Genomic DNA, 23,299 nt, shown 5'->3' with positions numbered 1-23,299 from the left:
ATTTTACACTTTCATTTCACACTGCCCTGCTTTTGAAGCAGGGCTTGGTTGGAATCTGCGAAACTGCAAATATCATACAGCAGCTGTTGTGTGATCCGTGACAAACTGGACGGGGGGAAAAGAAACTAGCCAGTCTCTGTGAATGTTCTCTGCTAAGACACTCAGACAAATGTGGTCCCAGCAGATGGGAGAGCACAAAAAATCACTGTCATCGCCAACGTTTAAAACTAGAGCAACTTAAACAACCCGTGTCTTTTTTTACAGCAAGGAAAAATATGGATGGATCGCTGCTTTTAAAGTGCCAAACATGACCGCTGCCAATGTGGCTTATCCTAATATTGAGCCGAGTGAGTCACATGTTTGTACTGACATGAGTTAAAACGGTATAAGACCAAATAAACTCAACATTTGCTGTTGATACAATCTATATATCTGTTTTTCAGAGATCTCTAGCCAACAGAAATCCATCTTTCCAGTATCTAGACTGCTTATGAAAGGCAGGGTCCACACTGGTCACCAGCACATTGAGACAAACAACTGTTCACCTTCACATTCACACCTACAGCCAAGTTGGAGTCTAAACTAATATGCATGTCTTTGAACTGTGGGAGAAAGATAGAGAAATCCAAAAAAACACGGAGAAAAACATGCATAACCTGCATAAAGACTCCTAACCCGGGATTCGAACCGGGAACCCTCTCTGCATGGTTCTCTTTAAATGTTCCATTGGTGCTGTTTGTGTGGCATTCACCTGTGACTTCGTGAAAATTATGCTATCACTTGGTGAGTGCTGGTCTGTGTTGTATTTCATGCCATCAGATGTTCTGCAGTGCACCACCAGTGCGCCACTCCTCAGGCCATAAAATGGCCTGAGGAGTAAGAACAAAAACACACACTTGCTTTATTCACAGTTGTCGAACCTTTCCTTGCAGGTGTTTTGAACTGGGCTGTGTTTGCAGTCCTAGGGTTTTCAGCAGTGCTCAAGGTCTCAGGTTTTGAGATGTTGGTGAGAGAAAATCTTCAGAGGGAGACGAGGAGAGAAAATATGAGAACGCAATGAAATAAAATGCATATTTAATGCACATAGTCTGATTTTCCTCTTATATCTTGTTTTAACTTCTTATGTCTTTTTGCCATTTTCTCTTGAATTAGGACCATAAATATAATATATGAACAAAAGGACTTGAAATCCTTCTATTAATCATATTGTTTTTATTTTTATTACAGACTTATTCAAACCTTTAACATGGTTTTAATGTTGTATTTTTCTCTTAAGTTAAACATGTTCAATCCCCATTCTGTAAAGTAATGGACTGAATCCTCCCCACCTTAAAAACCCAACTCCCTGTGCAAATATCTTGCAAGTAAGTTTGAAGCCTCGCTCACACTTTTGTTCGCTGCTACCCTTGAGCTTGTGTACTATCAGTAAGTACCTGAATAGCGAGGCAGTCTTCCTCCCGCTCCCTTGCTCTTCTCCATTGTTGCATCGCATTCAGAGCTGGGAGGTCACAGATGGAGAGAAGTGTTATGGTTGTTCCTATCTCTGCTCTCTGAGTGAGCGTCTCCACAGATGGAATTACATTGAAAAGCAAACACAAATTTGCAGAGCAATTAAAGCCCCTCGAGGTACAAGGCCAGGCCAGGCCCATAGCTGACTGTACTTGATAAGAGTGTTTCATCCTCCAGTTTGTTATCAATGCACCATGGGTGTTACTGTATGTGGCTTGAGAATTCACACTCTGTAAAGATTTGTGTTATAAACCAATTGTGCTTAATATGTTGTTATCATAACTGCACAAATGCAATGCAAAATGGTAATGCAAATATCTTCAGACTATATACGTTGACCCTCTCTTACTGCGTATCATTACTGCAGTTTTTCATATAATGACTTACACTTCTGCATTAATAATGAAACAGATTTTGTCAACACTCATCTTATTAATTTTTCATACTGTGATAGCAGCATTACAGAAATGTATAGTTGCATAGAATAGTGGTAGAAACCTTATGTTCTCTATATTTTCCGCGGATCAAATATTTGTAGATATTCTGTCACTACAGTATTCGTATACTACTGTTTCTCAAATTTTACAATTGACTACCATAAATGACATATATTGTTATTGTAAATGACAAAGCAATCGGCCATGTTGCTGGTATCCAAGAATTATGCAAACCCATCTAGAATGATGCACACCAACCTGCATAACATATGCATCATGCATAAAGATATATCAATTGTTGTCTTGATTGCTATGTTATCGGTGTTATTTGTTTTTATAAACACGTACAGTATGTATGATGTTAATGTATGATGATGAATATGTAATAATATTGATGGAAATTTAATTAAAGTGCCTTTTCTTTCCTTTATTTTAATATGATCTATTTTATTTTATCTGATGTGTTCAGGTTTTCTTCTTTAGTAGTTGTTTCTTTTGATCTAGCTCTAGAAACCAGACACACACACACACACACACACACACACACACACACACACACACACACACACACACACACACACACACACAACACACAAACACACACATACACACACACACGCACACACACACATATGCACACATACACATTCAACGAACAAAATGCCCTCTCCTACACACACAAATTGTATTATTTGCTTCCCTTGTATCACATTTTTTTTCCCGTCCTTTTGCTGCCACAGTGTATTTAATTTCCATGTTCCCTCATGTTAAACTGGTCTCATCACCCAGTGTAATGAGGTCTTTCTCAGCATGTCTCACCTGTTGTGTCATGTCACATTTCACCACACAAAGAAATGTTTATGTCACGCTATGGTGGCAGCAGCTAAGGAAGGTAGATATTCCGGTATCCTAATTCTTCACTGATGAATAATTTGGCTCACAGAACTCATCACATGTTGCCATATTGCTCTGCTAGTTATGCTTTCTTCCCATCAATTGAATTTGATTGTTTAGCTACTGCTCCTGTCCCTGGTATTTCTGGGTGATGATGATCAAATACACCCAGAGGAGTCATATTCATGGCACACTGACAGCATGCCCTTGCTGTCAAGTCCCACAAAATCCGGCTGGCTATGTTAAGTGATGCGATATTTGGTATTCAGTGTCTGCAAGAGAGCAAACCAGACCACCTATAAACAAGCACATGCATCTGAAGGACGACAATGGCATGGATGCATTCAATCAATATTGTTGCTCACCGAGTTACAACCTGAAGGCCATTTGACCATCAGCAACCGCCAATACATACTGTATATATACATATAGATCCTCTTGAAACCAAGCACCTATAGGATTACTGCTGTTGTAGTGCTCGTCAGCTTGTTGGTCTGAGTGATGGTCACAGAAGGGAAAGTGCGTATTGCTGCATTCACATCGTCTAGCAGATTTTCTAAAGGTACTTTATATACAGTGTATATGTATAGCCCCTCTCAATCTATATCTAATTTAGTTTGCTGATAGAATTCTGCTCTTACTCTCTGCATTGCAAATTAAAGATGGTGCAAGGAATGCTATCATAAAGCCGGCCATTCAGTGAAACAGTTGTGTGTCATCTGCCTATATGGACACATGCATGCCAATGTGTTTTGATTGGTGATGATAAAATGGGATTGGGTTTAAGATGAGAAAATGGTAAAAAGGCCAAAAAACACTTGCACTTTCTTGAAAATAAAGTAAAAAAATTCCCCCAAATATAAAAAAAGAAAATGACAAATTGTTAAAAACTGGTCACATAAGATGTTTAGAGAAAACATCCCTTCAGTTTTGTTTTGTTTACCTTGATATGATTTACAAACACCTGTGTATGGGGTAGGTTAGATCATTAGATTTTGCATACTTGGCCAAATTGCCCTCATCTCACAATCTGCCGTCTCTTAGGTATTTTCGTAAAATATTCTGCAGTGGATTTCAGAGTCAATCAAGTAATGGGGATGAGGTGTGTTCCTCATCTACCAGCTCACACATCCATGGCTGCGATGATTTGGACAAGTAATTAGTGGTAGTAAAAAGTACTCCCTCTTTTCCTATGTGTCCTCATAACATTTTTGCTCTCACAATGGCTTTGTAAAAATGTCACACTTCTGCAACTGCTGAGTCTGTGTCAAGTTTTCAGTTTCACACTAGGCCCCAGCTTTTGGAAGCAGCTCAACAGTATGTGATGGGTTTCAGTGCCTGGTGTGTCAGTCTCATTTAATGTACATCAACTGTTTTGCAGAGCTTAGATCACTATACAATTGCTCTTTTCTAAACAAAAGAGTCAATTAGACGAGAGTTATATAAATCAAGAGCTCTATTTCAATAATAGGGTTTACTCGAATACGCAGCTAGTTCAATCATTTATATTTATTTCCAACCAGCTTTGAAATGAATGGCGGTGTGACATGTGTCACAGTTTGCTGATTGGTTCTCCACACCTTGTCTATGGCGCTGGTTAACTTTCATCCCATCATCTTTTCACACCTGCCGTTCGCCCTCCTTTCACTGCCCCCTCACTAACCCGTTCCTCCTCACCCCAGTCAGTATTTTATCCCTATTGTCACTAGCAGGTCTGTTTAGGTTCCCTTGTGTTGTATTATATGTCAGCTACCTTTGTTAGGGAACATTTTGCATATCTGACTGTCTGTATGAAGGCCAACCTGCTTGCTGGAAGACACGTCTGTTAATTCTTTTCACCAGTTAGAGCAACATCCTACCCATGTGTGTATGTGTGTGCGTGTCTGGATCCTCTCTACGTTTTCTTTTAGATTATTAGATTAGATTCAACTTTATTGTCAAGTACATATACAACGAAATGCAGTTTAGCATCTAACCAGAAGTGCAAAAAAAGGCTGTAAAAGTGCAGAGTATTGTGCATAGTGGAAAATGTAAATAAATAGGATGTACAGTTAGAAATATAAATGGAGTATGAACAGTATTAAGAGGTAAGGTATGATATAAGAATGATGAATACACTATGAACAAGATAAATATATAAATATGAGTACACTATAGGTGGGATAATACAGTAGTAGAAAAAATAACTCTAGTGCAAATGTACAAATGTTCAAATGTGCAAATGTTCAGTGAACATTTTTACCATTAATGTTGATTCTCCAGATGTTTACACATGATATAGCAAGGGCATGGCAAGGAGGCATTTAGGAGTTACTTCGAACTTTAACCTTTTTTTTTTAATAAGAATTTAATTGTTATATACTATATGTAAAAACCAAATGTAAAAAGATGGCAGTCCTTTCAATGACATAAGACGTTTCTGCCTTCAATGGTTTTACCATATTGTTTTATCATAACTGGTCTCAGTATTGAGCAGGTGTTTGACATTGACTCTTACCTTTATTATTGTCAGACCATCAAAACAAATTTGCAGCAGGATTTTATCCAAATTAAATCATGTTTCTTCTAAATCATTGGTAGAATTCTTCTTTAAGTTCTAGTATGAATCATTTTGATAGATCCTCAAACTTCTTCCCCTGACATACAGGATGTTACTGCAGCACCCTGAAGAAAATCTATATATGCACGAAGTCTGTAGACTCCAGACATAAAGGAATCAGCTGTTTTTAAACTCATATTCAAACATTGCCCAATGTTGCCGAACTGCAAACAGTCCCTTCTCTGCTTCCATTAAATAATAAGTATTATCTGTCATCCAGAAATATTCATTGAGTTGGTGGTGTCAGCAGTCACCCATGTTGCTGTGACGTCAATCATGTTAGCTTTCATTAGCCGGGTTTAAATGGGTTTGCAGACAGAAACTGTGGATGAGAGAGATTTTCTGTGTTGCTGATCTGTGTTTGTCTTCCAAAAGCCCTGTTGTGGCTTGCAAGCCTGTTGCTATGGCAACCACCATTTGATACCACTGCTGTGTAGGAAGGCAGAGAGATGGTGGAAAATTAGCAAACTGCTTTACGCACGTCTTATAATCTATTCATAATTTTCACGTGTGTGTGTTTGTGTCAGGGGATTCAATTGAAAGAAGAGCAATACACACTCTTGGGGGGGGGGGGGGGACGCGTTCATTCAACCATCTGGTAACACTGGGTCATGTTCCCTCCCATGATTAATTCAAGAAATATTATACTGTATAGGCCTCAAAGTGAATACTTTACTGGGATCATACTGGATGCATAGTTTCCTTTCTTTCACTAACTCACTGAACTGCATCTTTTTTGCTCATCCGTCTTAGTGGGTACGCAGGTAATGACCCATATCTCTCATGAGGATCAGTCCCCTCTAAAGCCTGCAAGAAATGTACATATGTATAATTATATTCCTTTATAGAATGGTGGATAGTGACCATTACACCACATTAGCATAATCACTACTGAGCTCAATAGCAGAATTGTGTGTTAACCATCACATTGCATGATTCGTCTTTTACTTTATGTTAAACTTAGTCATGAATATAAATGGTAATTAAAGATGAGGAACACCTGCATTACTACATTTTGAAATAAAAAGATAATGTAGGGTTAGGGTTAGATAACCCACAATTTCTAAATCTGTGGAAATAATACATGTGGTGTAATAGTTTTATTTAAATGTATTTTTGTTTGTTTTATAATCTACATGCAGCAATTAGAAAGAGGATTCCCACTTTTTTATGGAAGTGGCTGAATGCGGACCTAAAGGCAGCTGTCGTAAACTCTGAATTACCACAAGAACTCACTCACATACTTCATCATGACCAGCGATACTACGCAAACTACAAGGATATGATCCCTTTCATGAACATACATTTACTTATTGCTGTTTCTTTGTCCTGAAACAATGACCTAACAATGAAATGCACCCAAGCTTCCTTTGCAGGGTTGAAATGAGGACTGGGCTACTTGAGCTGATCACTTTCCTGGAGACGCTCACTATGAATTGGCTTGTTGTGGACATGTTAGCTTTGACACAGGAATCATAGATGCACCACCGGCTACGTGTGAATCAGCGTTATGGACATCCGGTCTCGCTCCCTTGTGGTAGCTATGGTTACCTCAAAGAGCACCAAATGTTCTCGTTGAAGTGTGAGGGTAACGATTGTGACACCAAGCCTCGCTCCAACATGGAGGCAGACACAGTCAAACTCCACATGACTCCCCAACTGTCCAAATGATTTGGTCTTTATCGGATTCGTTCACACTTACTTCAGAACAAGTCGCGTAGCTTTGGTTTCGTCTTCACTCTTATAGACTTTTGTGGAGTTTGTTTCTGGAAATACACTTGAGCAGCATTCAACTCCTGTGCTGTAGAAAGACAGAAGACTGAAACACAAATGATCTGCATGCAACGACGAGCCAAATCATATTTGCAATTTGAGTGGACCGTCCCTTAAAATGGAATTGATTGGATTATTATAGGTTTAGATGGCAAGTTCATTTGAAATTTTGAATTTGTTCAAAGAATTTGTCCTAACTCTCCTAACTGTTAACAACTATTTAAACTCATTTCATTAATTAGTTTGATACAATGAAAACTAAAATCCTTTATTACAATATTGAGTTAGTCATAATTTCATTTCCAAACATTTTATAAACACATAACACACAAGGCCCATTTTTTAAAACTGGCATTTACACCCAGGTTGTTGTTTTTTAGTTACATTTCCATATTTCATTGTATGATTGTGACTTTTTAATTTGATAGTTTTAGAGGAAATCTTTTAAATGTCTTCTGCTGTATAGTTGTCAAGGTCTCCACTGACGTTTGTGAGAAGCATGCCTTCAGCCTTTCAAAAGTTTCTATCACAGACCCCATGACTATTGGTTTTGGTTTCTATGGCAACTAAGATGAACCATAAGTTGACTCATCTTTTTTACAAACATGAGTACAGGGTTGTGGAGAAAAAAAAGACTTTGGTCTGAAAGTCATTTCAGACCAAATAGCTAAATAAATCCAATTTTCTTTTAAAACTGTGAAAAAAGTCTGGAGATAGTATGGGACCTATTCCGTCTCTCTTCAAAATACAACCATGCATTTTTAGAATATAAGGGGAAAGGGGGCTGTGGCTGAGTTAAAAAGGACGATTTAGCATTTTATTTTGACAGACACTTCTAACTACAGTAGAGAGGGTTTATCTACAATTGTTTCAACGTTGATATTTTTCATAGTTTGTTATTTAGTCACAGTATATACAGGCAAACAAATTATAAATGTAACCAGCGCTGTGAGGAAACTGTAAGGGATTTCAATAGGCCACTGATGAGAAGACAGACATGTTGAAGCAGGGGAGTCACTCGAGTCCATTCATAGACTTACAAATGCTGGATTAACTAGATGCAGCCATGGTAACATAAGGCTGAGCAGAGCATTGAGTAGTTTCAGAGAAGCACAGGGAGATGCTGCCTGCGAGCTTTGTGACGCGGATTCTAGTTCTGCGTATGCTTCAACTGTATGACAGAGATAATGTCTTATTGTGAACTGATATAAATAAAATTAGAGGAATATACTGCATTGGGCACTTTGTGCAATTGCTAATAACTGACGACGACAAGGGATCCTGCATATGGCATCGTCTAAACAGCTGCAGTGTATTGGCTCTGATCGGTTTCTAATTCATCAGTGAGTGTTGAAGGTTGGATTACATCCCATGACTGGCTGTGCAAACACTTGTGACAATTTAAAGTGAGTTCATGGCACAGATTAAGAATAACTAAATTACAATATGTGAATGACAACAGAAGCCCCCCCCCCCCCCCCCCCCCCCTTTGATTCAAAGATTAGAGAATAGATTCTTTTTTTTTTGAAGTTATATGAAACTGGGAAGAATCCTTAAATATGCTTGTGTGGACTCTCCAATCACCAAAAGTATGTCATAGCTTATTCATTTTAGATTTAACAATAATCAGGACCAAGTGCCACAGGTTGGAAAATGATCCTCAAGGTCTAGTTTCTTCTTTCAAATGGCACCAAACGCTGCAATATCTATCTTCCTCAAGAGACTGTTACTATGGTGATGGCAAACGACAATTTGTCAGGCACATGCACATATTAGAACATAAAGTATGACATCACATTGTTGACATATTTGTGCGTCATATACTCCGTCTCTAAAAATTGAGCTACCTCACCTTTCATCTGGAGAAATGTAAGACGCACCTCATCTCTGCCTTTTTTTAAATAAACCTCCTCATGACCTTTGGGGAATAAATGCTCTCGTTCTTCTGTTGTTACCGTGTCACTGGGGTTATATTTATACTTAAGTGCTCTTTTTGCATTGACAATTCGTCTTTGCTCATTAAAGGTAAGGTTTGGCTTCTCGGGTGGATGTTTGGAACACAATGAGGTGACTGGCTCCCTCCTGCAGAGGTGGATTTGAGGAGGATTATTAATGTCTCACTCTTAAAATAATGACAGTGACTCCAGGTCTCAGGATTCTGATGCAGCACAAAGTTGTACTGCAACAACAACCAGAGTGCTGGAGAGCCCTGCAATACCTGGAGTCAGAAACGAGAGAGAGAGAGAGAGAGAGTAGGTGGTTTTGTGGGTAGGTGGGAAAGAGGTTAAAGATGCTCCGCCGCTCTCTTTCCTGTTATCCCAATGGCCTTTTAGCGGCATTACTCATATTGGGAAAGAGACACTCCTGTTACATAAGCTAGTGCTACAGAAACTGCCTACCCACCAAAATCCGTACAGATCCTCTCTACACCTGTACATAATTGCGAAGTAGTGCCATTGGTCAGATGAGTTTTCTCTTGAAAGTGTTCAACTGCTGACTGCACAGAGAGTTCTGTGTAAAATGATACGTCGGGAAAATTCAGAGTGTGTGTTTTTGCAAGTTGCCTCCGGGTTAAAAAGAATAGTTAGAATAGCTTAGATGTGGCAAAAACAGGACAAGTCAGAGAATTTTGTTAAGAGTGGGTTGACAGAAATGGCATCTGTACCTCATTACACATCCAGGCAGGGGTGTTCCAAAAAGCAGGCAATTGAGGGGCTCGAGCTAAGAGGGCCCCCCACCAATATTATTATCTATGCTTTGGGATTTATTTTAATTTCCTCCCAGCAGCTTTGCCTCTCCACAGCTTGGTGTTTCAGTGGAGTAGTCTCCCATGCCCTGCTTGCTTATTAACGTGATTGGTGAGCTGGCATTGTGTTTGGCTCTACCTGTTCTTGCCTACTTGTGTGCATTGTATAAATTATATCGAGCTATGTTTTTTCGGCCTTTCTGCCCCCTGTAGGGTCCTGCTACCAGTTAATAACACTGTTAATTTTTCGCGAATCAATTTAAAAGGTGTTTGGGGACTTGCATAAAGGCCCAAGCTTCATTGTAAATTCATTAAAAACAAAGAGTGTAGCATCCTGCCTCACTCGGACTAAAGCTGCTTTCAGACATGCACCTCCTCCTCAGATGCTCCATATTATCTCCGGAGGAGGTGCATGTGTGAACGCAAATGTCCAAGCAAGAAGATCCGCACTGTCTGCACATTTTCTACGCTTAGCCTCCTGGTCTAAAATGTTTAGAAATTTTGGAGCTATCGATGTGTGAAAGAACACAGCAGTTGATCCATGCACAAAGATGTCAGAGTTTGTAGGGATACGAGTTTGTTCTTAAGAAAATCATGTGATCTAAGCAGTGGAGTAAATACGTCACTTCCTGCCTCTGCCTGCTGCACCCGGCCACCTCTTGCCAGAATAATGTCAAGGATTCAATGCTGTTGTGAACACGTCTGTGCAGTGAACCTCCGGCTGTGCTATGTATGTGTGATAGGCAGACTGTCGGTAAACTCAAATTCAAAATCTGCTTCCCGTTAACACCGGCATGAAGAGGCCCATGACGTGCATTCCCACATGTTATGGATAGAAGTTGCTACTTGAAACTGAGATTTTTTCTTTACATTTTAGTTTTAAAACTATACTTAGATATTAATAGAAATGAGGTTTGAAATAGCCTGAGACAGTTCACCGTTGCGACAGAGGGTTGGCCGGGGTGGTGGGTTAAACCATTCATCGACTCAATAAGTGACACCGGATAGGTTAGCATGGGCTAGAATGGGATAAGATATTAAATATTTTGTAGTTGTGACTTTTTAAATGTCTTTATCAGAAGGGCCCCCTCCATGCTGACAGCCTAGCTCCGCCCCTGGTTCTTGTTGAATGACTGGCACCAGCTTCTGGAAGGGACTTTATGAAAAATAACATTTTGAATCTTTTGACCCTGACGTTTTCTTTTATTAGAGGAGAGCTGACGTGCAGCCTCCAACTGACTAGCGTGATCCTCACTGCTAAAAAAAAGTCCCGGAAATGATAATAGTCTTAGTAAAACATTTGCTGCACTGATGCGCGCACTCACACACACACTCACTCACTCACTCACGCACACACACACACACACATCATAGTGCTACACACGCGCGCACACCTCCCCTCCTCCCCGTATCATAGCCCGCTGTTACCATCACACGTTCACGTAATACTCCCGTGAACAAGCTGACTTGTTGGAAATGCTCGAGGATCTGGAAGCTCTCTGATTGCGCACTGGCTGCAGAATCTGTGGAACCCTCCAAAGAGAAGAAAAGTGAACCCATCGGCACCAGGAGAATTCAGTCAGAGAATCAGACCAGGAGGATTCGGATTATTGGTCATTTCCCCCTCTACTTCATTCAAGGTAGGTGAGCGCAGTTTGCGTAATCTTTGGCACTGACCGTTGAAAACGCGAGAGGTGATGCATGTTGAGGGGATCTATCCTTCACTGGCTTTCCTGTCTGACCACCTGTCGTACCGTGGACACACAGTTTGCTGCTTCAACTTTTCTTTTTCTTTTTAGCGTCAATCAGTTGTGATTTTCCTGATATGCTGATGTAAAAAAATACTGCAGGATAGTTTCCATGCGTTCAGCTGCAACATCAGAGCAAGCAGCAGTGATGCGCATAAACTGTGCCACCCATCTAAACTGTCAAACTGCTCTGGAGCTGCAAGGTGTCTCTGTTTTACCCCTTCAGCTCATTGTGAGGAGCTCAGTCAAGCTTTCATACTTATCCTTCATAAAGACTCGTAAAAACTGTTTACATAAGCTCAGCTTGTTGCACTCAGACTGCAGCACTTCTCGAGTTCACAGTCCCACAGTCTTGCGGTGTCCCTGCCTCCCTCCCTGTCCTCCTCCGTCATCCTTTCACACCCAACGAGCTTGTGATCTCAATACCCACTTAATCACTGACGCTCCAACCTGCACTTCGCACAGCCCATCGGGATGTTAGGGCGCCTGGGCAGGGTGCCTGTCCGCCAGACCTCCAAGGTGCGTGGTCCTCCTCGTGAGAAACAGCAGTGTCGATTTTAGCTCAGCTGGGCTACAAATTGATTTGGATCAAATCCCTTGCATTGCATGAGCAGCCTCATATCACGCATGACAACTGTGCACAAAAAGTTTGGGAACCACTGCTGCACAACTGATTCATTTGACCAAGAAAACAATAGACTTATGTGCTGGTGCAAGCTTAAGGAGTATTGTGTTGGAGAATAAAACATTTTAAAGCCTTTATATGATCAGATAGAATGATGGTTTATTTAGAAATAAACTAATCCTAAACTTTAGAATGAAAAATCATTGAAACCCTGGTATGCAGTATACGCTGCTGCATGAATCAGTGCTTTTCAAGAATACTGCCTCACACCATCCTTTATTTATTTAATTTTTTAGCAGCTGTATATTTCAGTTTCTCCGCCCTATCCCTAGAGGTTTTCCCCCCTTAAAACCTTTAAGTTAACTAAACTAACTAAACAGGCTTTACACTGAATTGAATGTGTTACCTGTGGCGTGAAGTGTTTGATGGGACATTCAGGTGTGTTATTTAAGTCAGTTGTTATAAAATGGTGGTAAAATACTACTAATCCATTTTTATCAATTCCAGCGACGTTCTCGTCATTCGATGAACATCAAACGGGGGTAAACACCCTATTTATCAAAACCTACGGCTGTTGGGACTGGTGGTGATATTAGGCACAGAAAAATCGCTGTCCCTTTGTGTGTCCTTCAGTTTTCTCAACAACCGCTCATTGACGTCAGACTCGGTGGGTGTGAGGTCTCCAGAAAGTGCAGTGTCGTCTGTCTAGCTGTTTTGGATGAGAGGACATTAGGACCCCGGCCCTAAAAAGGATGTATTCCAGCGCCTGCTCTTGCTGTTGTCACTGACTGTTGAGACACATTAAACGTAACAAACAAATCTCATTGTTTAACTCTTTATAATAACTGTACAGATCATACAGTAGCATCCTGTAATATAAATAATAATAGTAATAGCAAATCTTTAAATTCAAATGCAGTGCACATGAATAAAAATAGGGGGAAAGGCAAGACATTTTTTTAGTGTCCCTGCTGTGCTGTAACACGACTCACCCCTTATTTTCTCTTTTCAGGGACACTTTGTTTATTTGTCATCATTAGTTTGATTCATCCTATGGTGCACGGCCTCTGTCTTGTAAACTCACCAGCAAATGGGGTTCAGGTCACACGGAGCGGTGTCGGTGCGTGTGCAGAGAGCTGTTCTGTACAGACAGTACCGTGGTGCATGCTGTAGAACTTGGTAACCATGGCAACAAAACAACATCAGAAGAAAGTGGTCAGAGGAGCCGGTGACGCCTGGAGAAGAGATGAATGGTCGACTCGGTGCACAACAGAGCCAAGGACAAGAAACACACCGAGCGATTCATACTCATCAGAATTGTCTCCACCTCTCCGGATGAGTGGGGAAAACAGACACGTTTCCTTAGCTCCGTTAAATTCTGAGTGAACCGAGTGTAAGAAGTGCTCGTTCTGTTCACAACTATAGCAGCAGCGACATTAAGATGTTAAATGAGGCATTACAGGATTCAACATTTGGCTGAAACGTCATGAGCACCATCTGCCCTCTCCAAGCCTTCTCCTTTGAAGAGACTCCACTGTGGCCGGATCCACGGCTCTCCGGCCTGCTGCCACCGTCTGATATGGCTTCGACCAACACAGCTGAGCTCCAAAATAGCAACATACATTTTTTTTTTATAAATGATCAGACACAAGCCCCATTAAGCAGTGCATACAAATGACAGTACACAAACCTTAGTAGTAAAATAATTAAGAAAGAAAACTAAATTTTCTGTCTGTTGGCAGGATAACACACATAGAGCCTAGTAAATATGGACCAACGTTTATTTTCATCACTTTCCTTAACATGGTGAGATTATGAGCATTTAAAAAAAAGAAAAGACATTTACCTCAATTTCTCAGCAAATAATAGATAAATATTGATATAATATCAGGCATCTTTTTTTTATCTATATGTCCCTTCATATGTATACACATCTGTGCATCCGAGGAATATTTAGTTTTATTATTATTTGGTACAAACATTCAGTCTGGGTATTTGACCTCACAAAACACATATACCGCCGTAGCTCAAGAATTTGCACGCTCGGGTGATGAGTTCCCCTTTACATCATGATGTCTTGCAAACACATTTTCTGTCAATTATTTAATATCAGGAAATCATTATTTCCCTTATTTACAGAAGTTGCTGATATTTCCAAAGGGGTAACATTGGCCCTGTTTAGATCTGTAAGTAATTGCCATAAACAAATCGTCAGGTACTGGTTTGAACCCTGGTCCCTGTGGTCGTGTCCAGAGTGCAGATCTTTTCTTGCTCTCAGAATAACAGAAACCTTTTTTCCTTCTTTAGTTTTTCCTTTTTTCATTTCATTTGAAGAAATCATGCGGTCGCTGATATTTCCATTATGACTCGAGAAGTCATTGTAGGCTACATTATGTCTCTTGTTACAAAATAATCTAAATCAAAAAGCTTTTATCTTTACCTACTTTGTGCTGCTGGAAAATTAAATGGACACAGATTTGAAATCTGTTGGTCCAATGCAACAGCACTGCCTCTGTCCACAGGTAAGTTTTCTCGGCGGCTGCGACTCTCGGATTTTGAAACCGCATTTACATTCCCATTAAAGATGAACACTTCATTCAGGTCATTCAAAAGACGGAGATAAAAGAAGTCTGAGTCAGCAATATGTAAGTGGCTCCTATCTTTTTCTTCTTGTGGTGAAGAGAATCAGCCTGTTATCTCTGAGACTACCTTGAAAAGGGGAAAAACAAGCGCACTGAAAAATTCTGTCTCACTTGTCAGGCTTACTGTTTAGTGGTCGGCGCACTGTGAGGCTCAGGGATCTTTGAATTATTAGGAGGTTCAAAAATCACAGTGAACGTCTCTCATCAGCCTCGACCTTTCACTCTGCTCAGCATGAACAGGGCTGTAGGTCTTTGTAAGGCTGCTATTGGTGATGCCGTTATTTTCTAAGCGTCCAACCGATTTCTATGAGACATAATATTATTTTTCTAGGGCAAAAATTATATCAGAATAAAAGCGTTAATGTCAGTTGATATCAATAATTATCATGATAAAGGTCACATTGTCATTGCTTTTTAAATTGAATACCGATTTTTGCTCCTGAGTGAAGGTTTGGGATTTTTAAACTCGCCTTTATCAGCAGAGATTTCTAAAAACTTGATAAACAGCAAAACATTTAACTAATCGAAGGTAGATAAGGTAAGTGCTTTAGTGCTCGGCCCCATTTTGTTCAATTCCAGAAATGTCATTAATCTGATGATGAATCTGTTTGAATACACTCTGAAAATATTCAGACAAGCCCAAAAGCAAGTAAGGAAAAGTCTGTTAGTTCCCTTGAGTCCATCCTGTCTGTGCTTGCTCTGAATGATGGATTGAGGGATGTGTGCCGTTGCATGAATCCAGGTCAGAGCCAAAAAGCAGTAATGGTGAGTCCCGGTGTTTTTTCCCCGCAGGATTCATGCAGGGGATGTGAATTAGCTCATCATATACTCCAGACTATTTGTTAACTCACAGTCCTCCCCTTTAAGACAAAGAAAGTTCATGCTATTGTATATGTTTCTGATCAGGAAAACAGTGAAGTTTCATATGTAAATGTTCAGGCTGGAGAGCTGCCGTGAGAGACGGGATCTGCGGTTGTTTACTTTACAACATTCTCCATCTCGTCTCACAAGCCTGGAGGAAGCATTTTTATTTGTGCATTCTTCTGGAATGAAACACAGCCCTGAGTAGAACCGTCATCATCGAGGATGGACTCAAACACTAAAGTACTGTTTGAATAGAAGAGGCTTGATCCCTTTGGTCAAATTAAGTTGGCTTCAAGATGCACTTTCACAAGAAAACAAATACAGCAGGTCAGGTTAACAGTGAGAGTAGCCGGTGCTCTACTACATAAAGTAACAGTGGGTTAGAAACACTGTCACTTTGCGATGTAGTAGTTGTTATTAACATATCGTTGCTCAGCTTAATCCGAAGTGTAAAACCTTTGTTTTATGAGAGAAATTACTAATCAGATTATTATGAGGCCATATGATGACCATAACCTTGGGACAGAAGGGATCAATGTGACTATATTTCCTGCAACTTGACTTAGATGCAAAGGTTTGGAAAACTATACTTCTGGACCACTACTGCTAATCTCAACTATTCTTATATAAATTGCATAATTATAATAAGGGGAATGCAGCACATTCATATTTTCATTCAAAAATTTCTGAAGATATTTTTGGGTGTAAAACGATATTTTGTTGTCCATCATCTGTCTGATATTGACAGGCCACCGGACCTAACACTTTCTGTAAAGAGGAACTTTCCATACGGCAAAACATAACATAACATAATATTTATGTGTCAGGCCAGCTTTCACAAACAATAAACGATACAACAAGGAATAAAATACAATTCAAAACTAAAAAATAGATAACAATTATAAAAATGTGTATATATATTTGCTGCTAGGCCAACAGACCCTTTTACACTGACATGTTGATCTATCACATGTAGATAAAAGGTCACGTAACCAGTGTCTGTCTATAGGAGAGTTTGAGTTAAAGAAGACTTGAACCACAGAGCACAGGCATCCAAATAGATATAAGCTTCCATGTTTTCAGCTTCATATTTTTTCTCAGTGCAGTAAGTGCAGATAAGATCCATGAAATCAGCGTCAATAAAGAGGCTCAAAACGAGGGAACATCAGTGGAAACACACTCTTTATATTAATGAATAAACCAAATTATTTACATAATGTAACATTTCTTCCTATCAGCTACACAGATCTGTGGAGACTGGATCATGGAGTAATGAGTCCCTTTGTGGACAGTAGCACGCAGCTGGCTGTCTTTGGGTCTCTTTTGATTCACATGCTATTTCAAAATCATAAACAGAAAGAACGCACATTCATCGGCCGCGCTCTTCATATTTAGTGTTTGATATTTATAGCATTCTTCGCTGTTTTACAGATTTTACTTAGTGCTCTTATCTGGGAGAAATCTCTTCCTCTGACAGGGTCTTGACTGAAGACTCCAGACATCACCTCCCTCAGAATTTCTCTACTCCCACTCTTTTGTGCTGGCTGCCATTTTTACTTAGAGGCCTGCCAAAAAAACCTGAGTCTGTTTTCCATACAAGCCTTGCATGTCACCAGAGAGAAACATCAGCTGCTATGATGGACAGGTGTAGTAATCTTTAGCACAGTGGAAGTGATTCAAGTTACCCCAATTTAAAGTTCTATGTAGTAGTGTTATCATGAAATTTCAGTGCAGCTGATTGCCAAAAGCTCTACTGTTGCAGATAGCGGCTTAAAACTTGTAAGTTTAAAGCAACACAAAGACGCTTGCTGCCCAGACAAACATGATATAACAAATTACCCAGTGTTAGATCCCCCTGTGTCCATTATCTCCAGTTTGAATGGTGACAAAAATCAGCAGGATTTTGTAGCCAGGCTGTGAAAATGGAGTGGAAATGTGTTAAAAGACTTCATGTGGGTGAAATTATTTTATTGAGCTTTTTGTCATCCGCTGTGAGAAGTGCGTGCAGTGAGGTATCTTGCAGTTGAGGTTATGTCTTGTCTGTTGTGTTGCATTGCGCAGCAGGGTGACCGATCGGTGGGTGGTCTCTTAAGACGCCTTTAAAAAACAACTAAAATCTCAATCATCCCACAGGCCTTTGTCTAGTTTTTCAAATGTGTGTTTATGTTTTCATGATGTGGTTCCTTTATTGTTTCATTTCAACTACTATACTTTTGTGAAGCACTTTGTTTCTTCGCTCTGTGAAAGGTGCTATATTAAATAAACTTTATTTACACTTTTTACAGTATACTCTTTGCAGCACAATGTCCCCTTAACATCTCCTGAGTGTACAGCCCATTATTGGCAATGCAATGATACTATTCCTTCAGACATTTTCGATTTTTATATGATTTTGTGAATAAAGCTTTACTATCTCTAAATTGTACTTTATCTTATAATATACTTATATACTTCTTATGATGTCTTATGATGTATTAATATATACTTTATCTTATGATAAAGTATAATTTGGATATAGCAAGTACTATATATATGTGTGTGTGTGTATGTGTGTTAGTGTGTGTGTGTGCGTGTGTGTGTGTGTGTGTATCTGGTAAACTGTAATTCATATAATGTTTACAAGTAGTTTGTTGTCACAGTTGTTGCTATGGTAACTGATTCCGTTGTCAAACCTTTCCATACCCCCATCATCAGCATCTTGCTATGATTTGAATGTGATCTATAGTCCTGCAGCTCTTTGTATGTGAATGAATTTTAACAGCGTTTAGTTCCAGCTTCATCTTTTACCGATTTGCTTGCAGACATGAAAACACCAACTCTTCTACATCTTTTCCTCCAGGCGAGATAATAGCTTTTTTCAACTTTGAGGAGTTTTTCAAAACATACAAAAAGAGAGAGAGAGACAAAAACGTTACCACTGCAGTAACAGGGTCAAGTCCATCTGAATATTCTTTACTGTAAAATGCAGATGGATGATGAATAATGTTGCTCCTGCTGCAGCAGCAGCACAGAGCTGACTCACTGCAGAGTGGAGAGAAAGAAGCCTGACACTCTGACTGAGCTCACTGAACAAAATTATGTTAATTTAAAAATCTCAATCTTACATTATGTTGCTCTCGTGCTAATTTAAATGAAATTGCTCAGTATGTTTTCAGACGTTTGACCCAAAAAGATTTTGGGTAAAGAAATAATCGTGCGATGAAAAACTCCCTTTTAAATATTCACATTGATTAACTGCATTTATTATATTTTAAGTGTTATTTTTGTTCTTGTCATTAATTAAACCTTTCATGAAAGCAACGTCTACAGAAATACATTCACAGTAACATTGTTTTATGTTTCAAGTTTATTAATGTCATTACAGCCATATCTGTGAAGCACACTGGGAAACTAAATTGCGTTTCTGTGCACACACACTCAACAATATATAGCTGTTATTTATTATTGAGAACACAGATCCAGATGCTCCTTGCATTCAGACCCTTTTTCGTAGAGATGTATCTACTCAAATCAAATCCACATGATCCCTTTGGGCAAATGTAACATGTTGTGTATTTTTGACAGGTTGTGTTGTGGCAGGACATTCCTATAGGGCAGGAGCTGCCATGCCATTTGGTTGTCTGACACTTGGGGAGAAGAAGGATTACAACAATCCCTCAGAGGTGAACGACAAATATGACCTCGGACAAATTGTTAAATCGTGAGTACATCTGTTGTTGTGATGTTTTTTTTCTTCATAATAAGCACATAGACGCTTGTTAGAAAATTGGTCGAAGAGTGTGATGCGTGCTCAATCCTCTGCCTCTTTCACAGGGAGGAGTTTTGTGAGATTTTCCGGTCCAAGGATAGGAACACCTTGAAGATGTACACCTGTAAAAAGTTCAACAAGAAGGACGGAAGGAAAGTGAGGAAGGCGGCCAAGAATGAGATAATGATCTTGAAGATGTGAGTGAAGTGCTAATCTCCTCATCATTGATCTTTCATGTTGGAGGAACACTCCTGGAGCTTGAAGGTTTAATCTCAACTCATCAGCAAAATTCTTTTTTGAGCTCAAAAACCAGCATCATGAGATTTCAACAGTTATACCACAGTAGGCACAGTACAGTTCTAGTTACCCGTCTGTGCTACAGAGATCCCCTGTGTCGTAAAACTAGGCAACACTGTAGTTTATTAAAGGAGCTGTAGTTTATTTTAAAAAATTATAAATACAATCAGGACATCAAATTTACAGCTGGAAAATCCCAACTGTGTAACAAAATGGTTTGGGGCTGAGGAAATTAGAAAGTATGAAATTAGTTTTTTTTGTTTTCTCTCTTTTAATAATAACAAAAGTAAAGAATATGTGTTGGAAATTGTCTATTACTTTCAATTTAATTTGTAGAACCACTAGCAAATGTAAATATATCACCTTCATTATGTTGATGATAACAATAATAATAATCAGCCATTTAAAGTTATTTGAGGCAGTGAGGATTATTACACTACTTACTTGAAATTACATAATATTGTGACATCTACAACATTTGTTTAGATCCACATTGTGATGATTTGCAATAACACAAGTGATTAGGCCCAATCAACAAAGAAAAGTTTGGTTTTTATTACAAGTTTAACTTCTCTGTCCCCAAATGTCTCGTGTGGAGGGTGTGTGACTGCTTTGTACAACTCGTTCCATCCATTCATTAGTTCCTCCTTTTATTCCATTTCTCCTTTATCTGCTTTTTAAAGGGTAAAACATCACAACATCCTCCAGCTGGTTGACACCTTTGAAACTAAGAAAGAGTACTTCCTTTTTCTGGAACTGTGAGTATTATGCAAGCAACAAGAGAGAAGACTGGTGTCTCAAACTGGTCATTTTATTCGACATGTACAATTGTTATGCATTTCTATCCTCGACAATATACATGTGTTTAAATTCGGTCGTCCCGTCTGTTCAGCGCCACGGGCAGAGAGGTCTTTGACTGGATCTTAGATCAAGGCTACTACTCGGAGAGGGACACCAGCAATGTTATGAGGCAGGTGTTGGAGGCTGTAGCTTACCTGCACTCTCAGAAAATTGTCCACAGAAATCTGAAGGTATGTTACAACGCTGACACCTAGTGCAGACCAGCAGAATTTCACCCAAAACTGCCCTGTGCAAAGACAAAATCATGTGGGTCACATGCCTTTCAATTGTATAGCCCGCTCCTTGATTTGTTTGCTCATGCAGTTGGAGAACCTGGTGTACTTTAATCGTTTGAAGCACTCCAAAATCGTGATCAGTGACTTTCAGCTGGCAAAACTGGAAAATGGACTCATCAAGGACCCGTGTGGGACTCCGGAATATCTTGGTAAGGAGCATAACACCTGAATGTACCGTGATTTCAAATATTTGATTGTCAGTGATTGTCTAGATCTTCAGCTTATGATCAGGAAACTTTATGCTTGTTCCTGCTCTCAGCTCCTGAGGTGGTTGGGAGGCAGAGGTACGGGAGACCTGTGGACTGTTGGGCCATCGGTGTCATCATGTACATACTGTAAGGGTCCATTCATTTGATCACACAAATATTATTATCTGATGTTTATTCATGTGTTATTAACAAAACATGCCGTCTGTTATTCTGCTCTTACTTTGCTGACTCAATAGTTTGTCTGGAAACCCTCCTTTCTATGACGACGCTGAGGAAGACGACTCTGACAACCGCGATAAGAACCTGTTCATAAAGATTTTGTCCGGGGACTATGAATTTGATTCCCCATACTGGGATGACATCTCAGATTCAGGTGAAGAAAATAAATCAATTTTATACATAATGTGCGATGTATGGATGTAACGATATCACAAACGTCACAGGTAATGTAATAATGATCTTGCCTTCTTTAACAGCCAAAACCTTAGTGGCTTCCTTGATGGAAGTGGACCAAGATCAGCGATTGACTGCACAGGAAGCTATTGCCCATGAATGGTAAAATGATCAAAATAATTAAATTGATGAAATATAAATGGTCCAAGAAACACAGCTAGAGTTGTGAAGCTAATCTAATTTACTGTTGGTGATAATGTTCTCTTGATCCTTCTCTTAGGATTTCTGGAAACGCTGCCTCTGATAAGAACATTAAGGACGGTGTTTGTGCACAAATAGAAAAGAACTTTGCTAAAGCCAAGTGGAAGGTATAACTCCTCATATAGCTTCCATAGCAATACAATGTTTGCTCATTGTTTGATAGGTGTATAAAACTAAATGATGATGTTCTATACATGGTCCGGACTGGACTGCATTGTCTATTTGAAAAATTCTATACTCTGATGATACAAGATAACCACATTTTGACTCTGACACAATCATCTTCACACAAATTGTCAAAAACATATTCATATCAACAAATCACTCTGATTCTAGGGAATTACTGTTTAAAATAACGTTTAATTAGTATTGTTTGTATGCTATGAGGGTACTTCTCCCTTGTTTTATTTTCCCAAAAATTCCCGAAAAATTGTACGCTCCTGAGAGACAAACTGAGTACTCACCCTCAAGAATATAACCAGTTATCAAAGCAATCAATGTCCGTACAGTTTTGTATTTACAAAAATGTCAAAAGCCTTGAAGCCAGGTGTCTTCCTTGGAGAATTCACTTGTTTTGTTTCTGTATTGCTCACATTTCATTGTAAGAATAGATAAGTAAAGTTTGATGTATGTTGTAATTTCTTTTGAACTAACCTTGTTTTTATTATATTAATATTCACAGAAAGCTGTCAGAGTGACCACCCTCATGAAGAGGCTCCGAGCTTCTGAGCAGGGGGAATCTGGGGCCTCTGGTCTCGCCGAGGGGGCTGCAGCTGATCCCAATGCCCCCAGCGGCGCTGCTCCGGCTCTTCCCGTGGGCAACAGTGGCGCTACCAGCTTAAAGGCCGCTCTTAGCGAAAAGGCTCCCGACACACAGACTGCCACCATCACCCAGCCCAGTGCGACCAGACAGGACGAGCAGACGCGGTGCAACGGCGACGTCCCTCAAATGTTGCCACAGAGGAAGGCAGATTAGTTCAATAAATGAAGAGGACCCTTGCAAAACAACAAGCACATGTGCGGTTCAGCCAATCAGTTTGGCCTGTGATGATACCCTGTCTCTGATGTTTGACTATCCCCAGTTTGCTGAATTATTTCACAAAGCCATGCATCCCATCTTCTTTGCCTTCTGTACTGATCTATTGAATAGTGTTCTCCATGCTCCCTTGTTATTTTATGTACAAGTCCCTTTAAAGCTAGTTGCAAAGTAGCTCTTCTGTTGTTTCCTTTCTCCTTAAGAACTGTAGAATCTCCGTGTTATGTAGTGAAACCTTCATCTCTAGTCATCAGCTCATTGTATATAGATGTAATGTGTCTGTTCAAACAAACTGCTAGTTTTCAGCCGCAGAACTTACAATCCTGAGTTCAAGTCTTGTGACTTAAAGTTTTTAGTTGAAAGATTTAGTGAATTGATCAAA

The 23,299-nt window shown here is 39.6% G+C and overlaps 1 protein-coding gene across 1 annotated transcript; it reads left to right on the top strand.

The window, feature by feature from the left end:
* The first annotated feature begins 11,376 nt into the window (after positions 1-11,376).
* On the top strand, positions 11,377-22,857 carry LOC128457569 (caM kinase-like vesicle-associated protein). The gene is made up of 11 exons (XM_053442325.1): positions 11,377-11,598; positions 19,402-19,537; positions 19,651-19,782; positions 20,566-20,640; positions 20,775-20,913; positions 21,047-21,167; positions 21,278-21,353; positions 21,464-21,600; positions 21,704-21,782; positions 21,901-21,988; positions 22,564-22,857. Exons 2-11 carry the CDS (start codon positions 19,443-19,445, stop codon positions 22,855-22,857), a joined length of 1,236 nt encoding a protein of 411 aa, XP_053298300.1. The 5' UTR covers positions 11,377-11,598; positions 19,402-19,442.
* Positions 22,858-23,299: the final 442 nt, after the last annotated feature.

This window comes from Pleuronectes platessa, chromosome 2 (genome assembly GCF_947347685.1).
Source record: "Pleuronectes platessa chromosome 2, fPlePla1.1, whole genome shotgun sequence".
Classification (NCBI taxonomy): Eukaryota; Metazoa; Chordata; class Actinopteri; order Pleuronectiformes; family Pleuronectidae; genus Pleuronectes; species Pleuronectes platessa.
The sequence above is the reverse complement of the archived record's forward strand: the minus strand, read 5'-3'. Positions and strand labels throughout refer to the sequence as shown.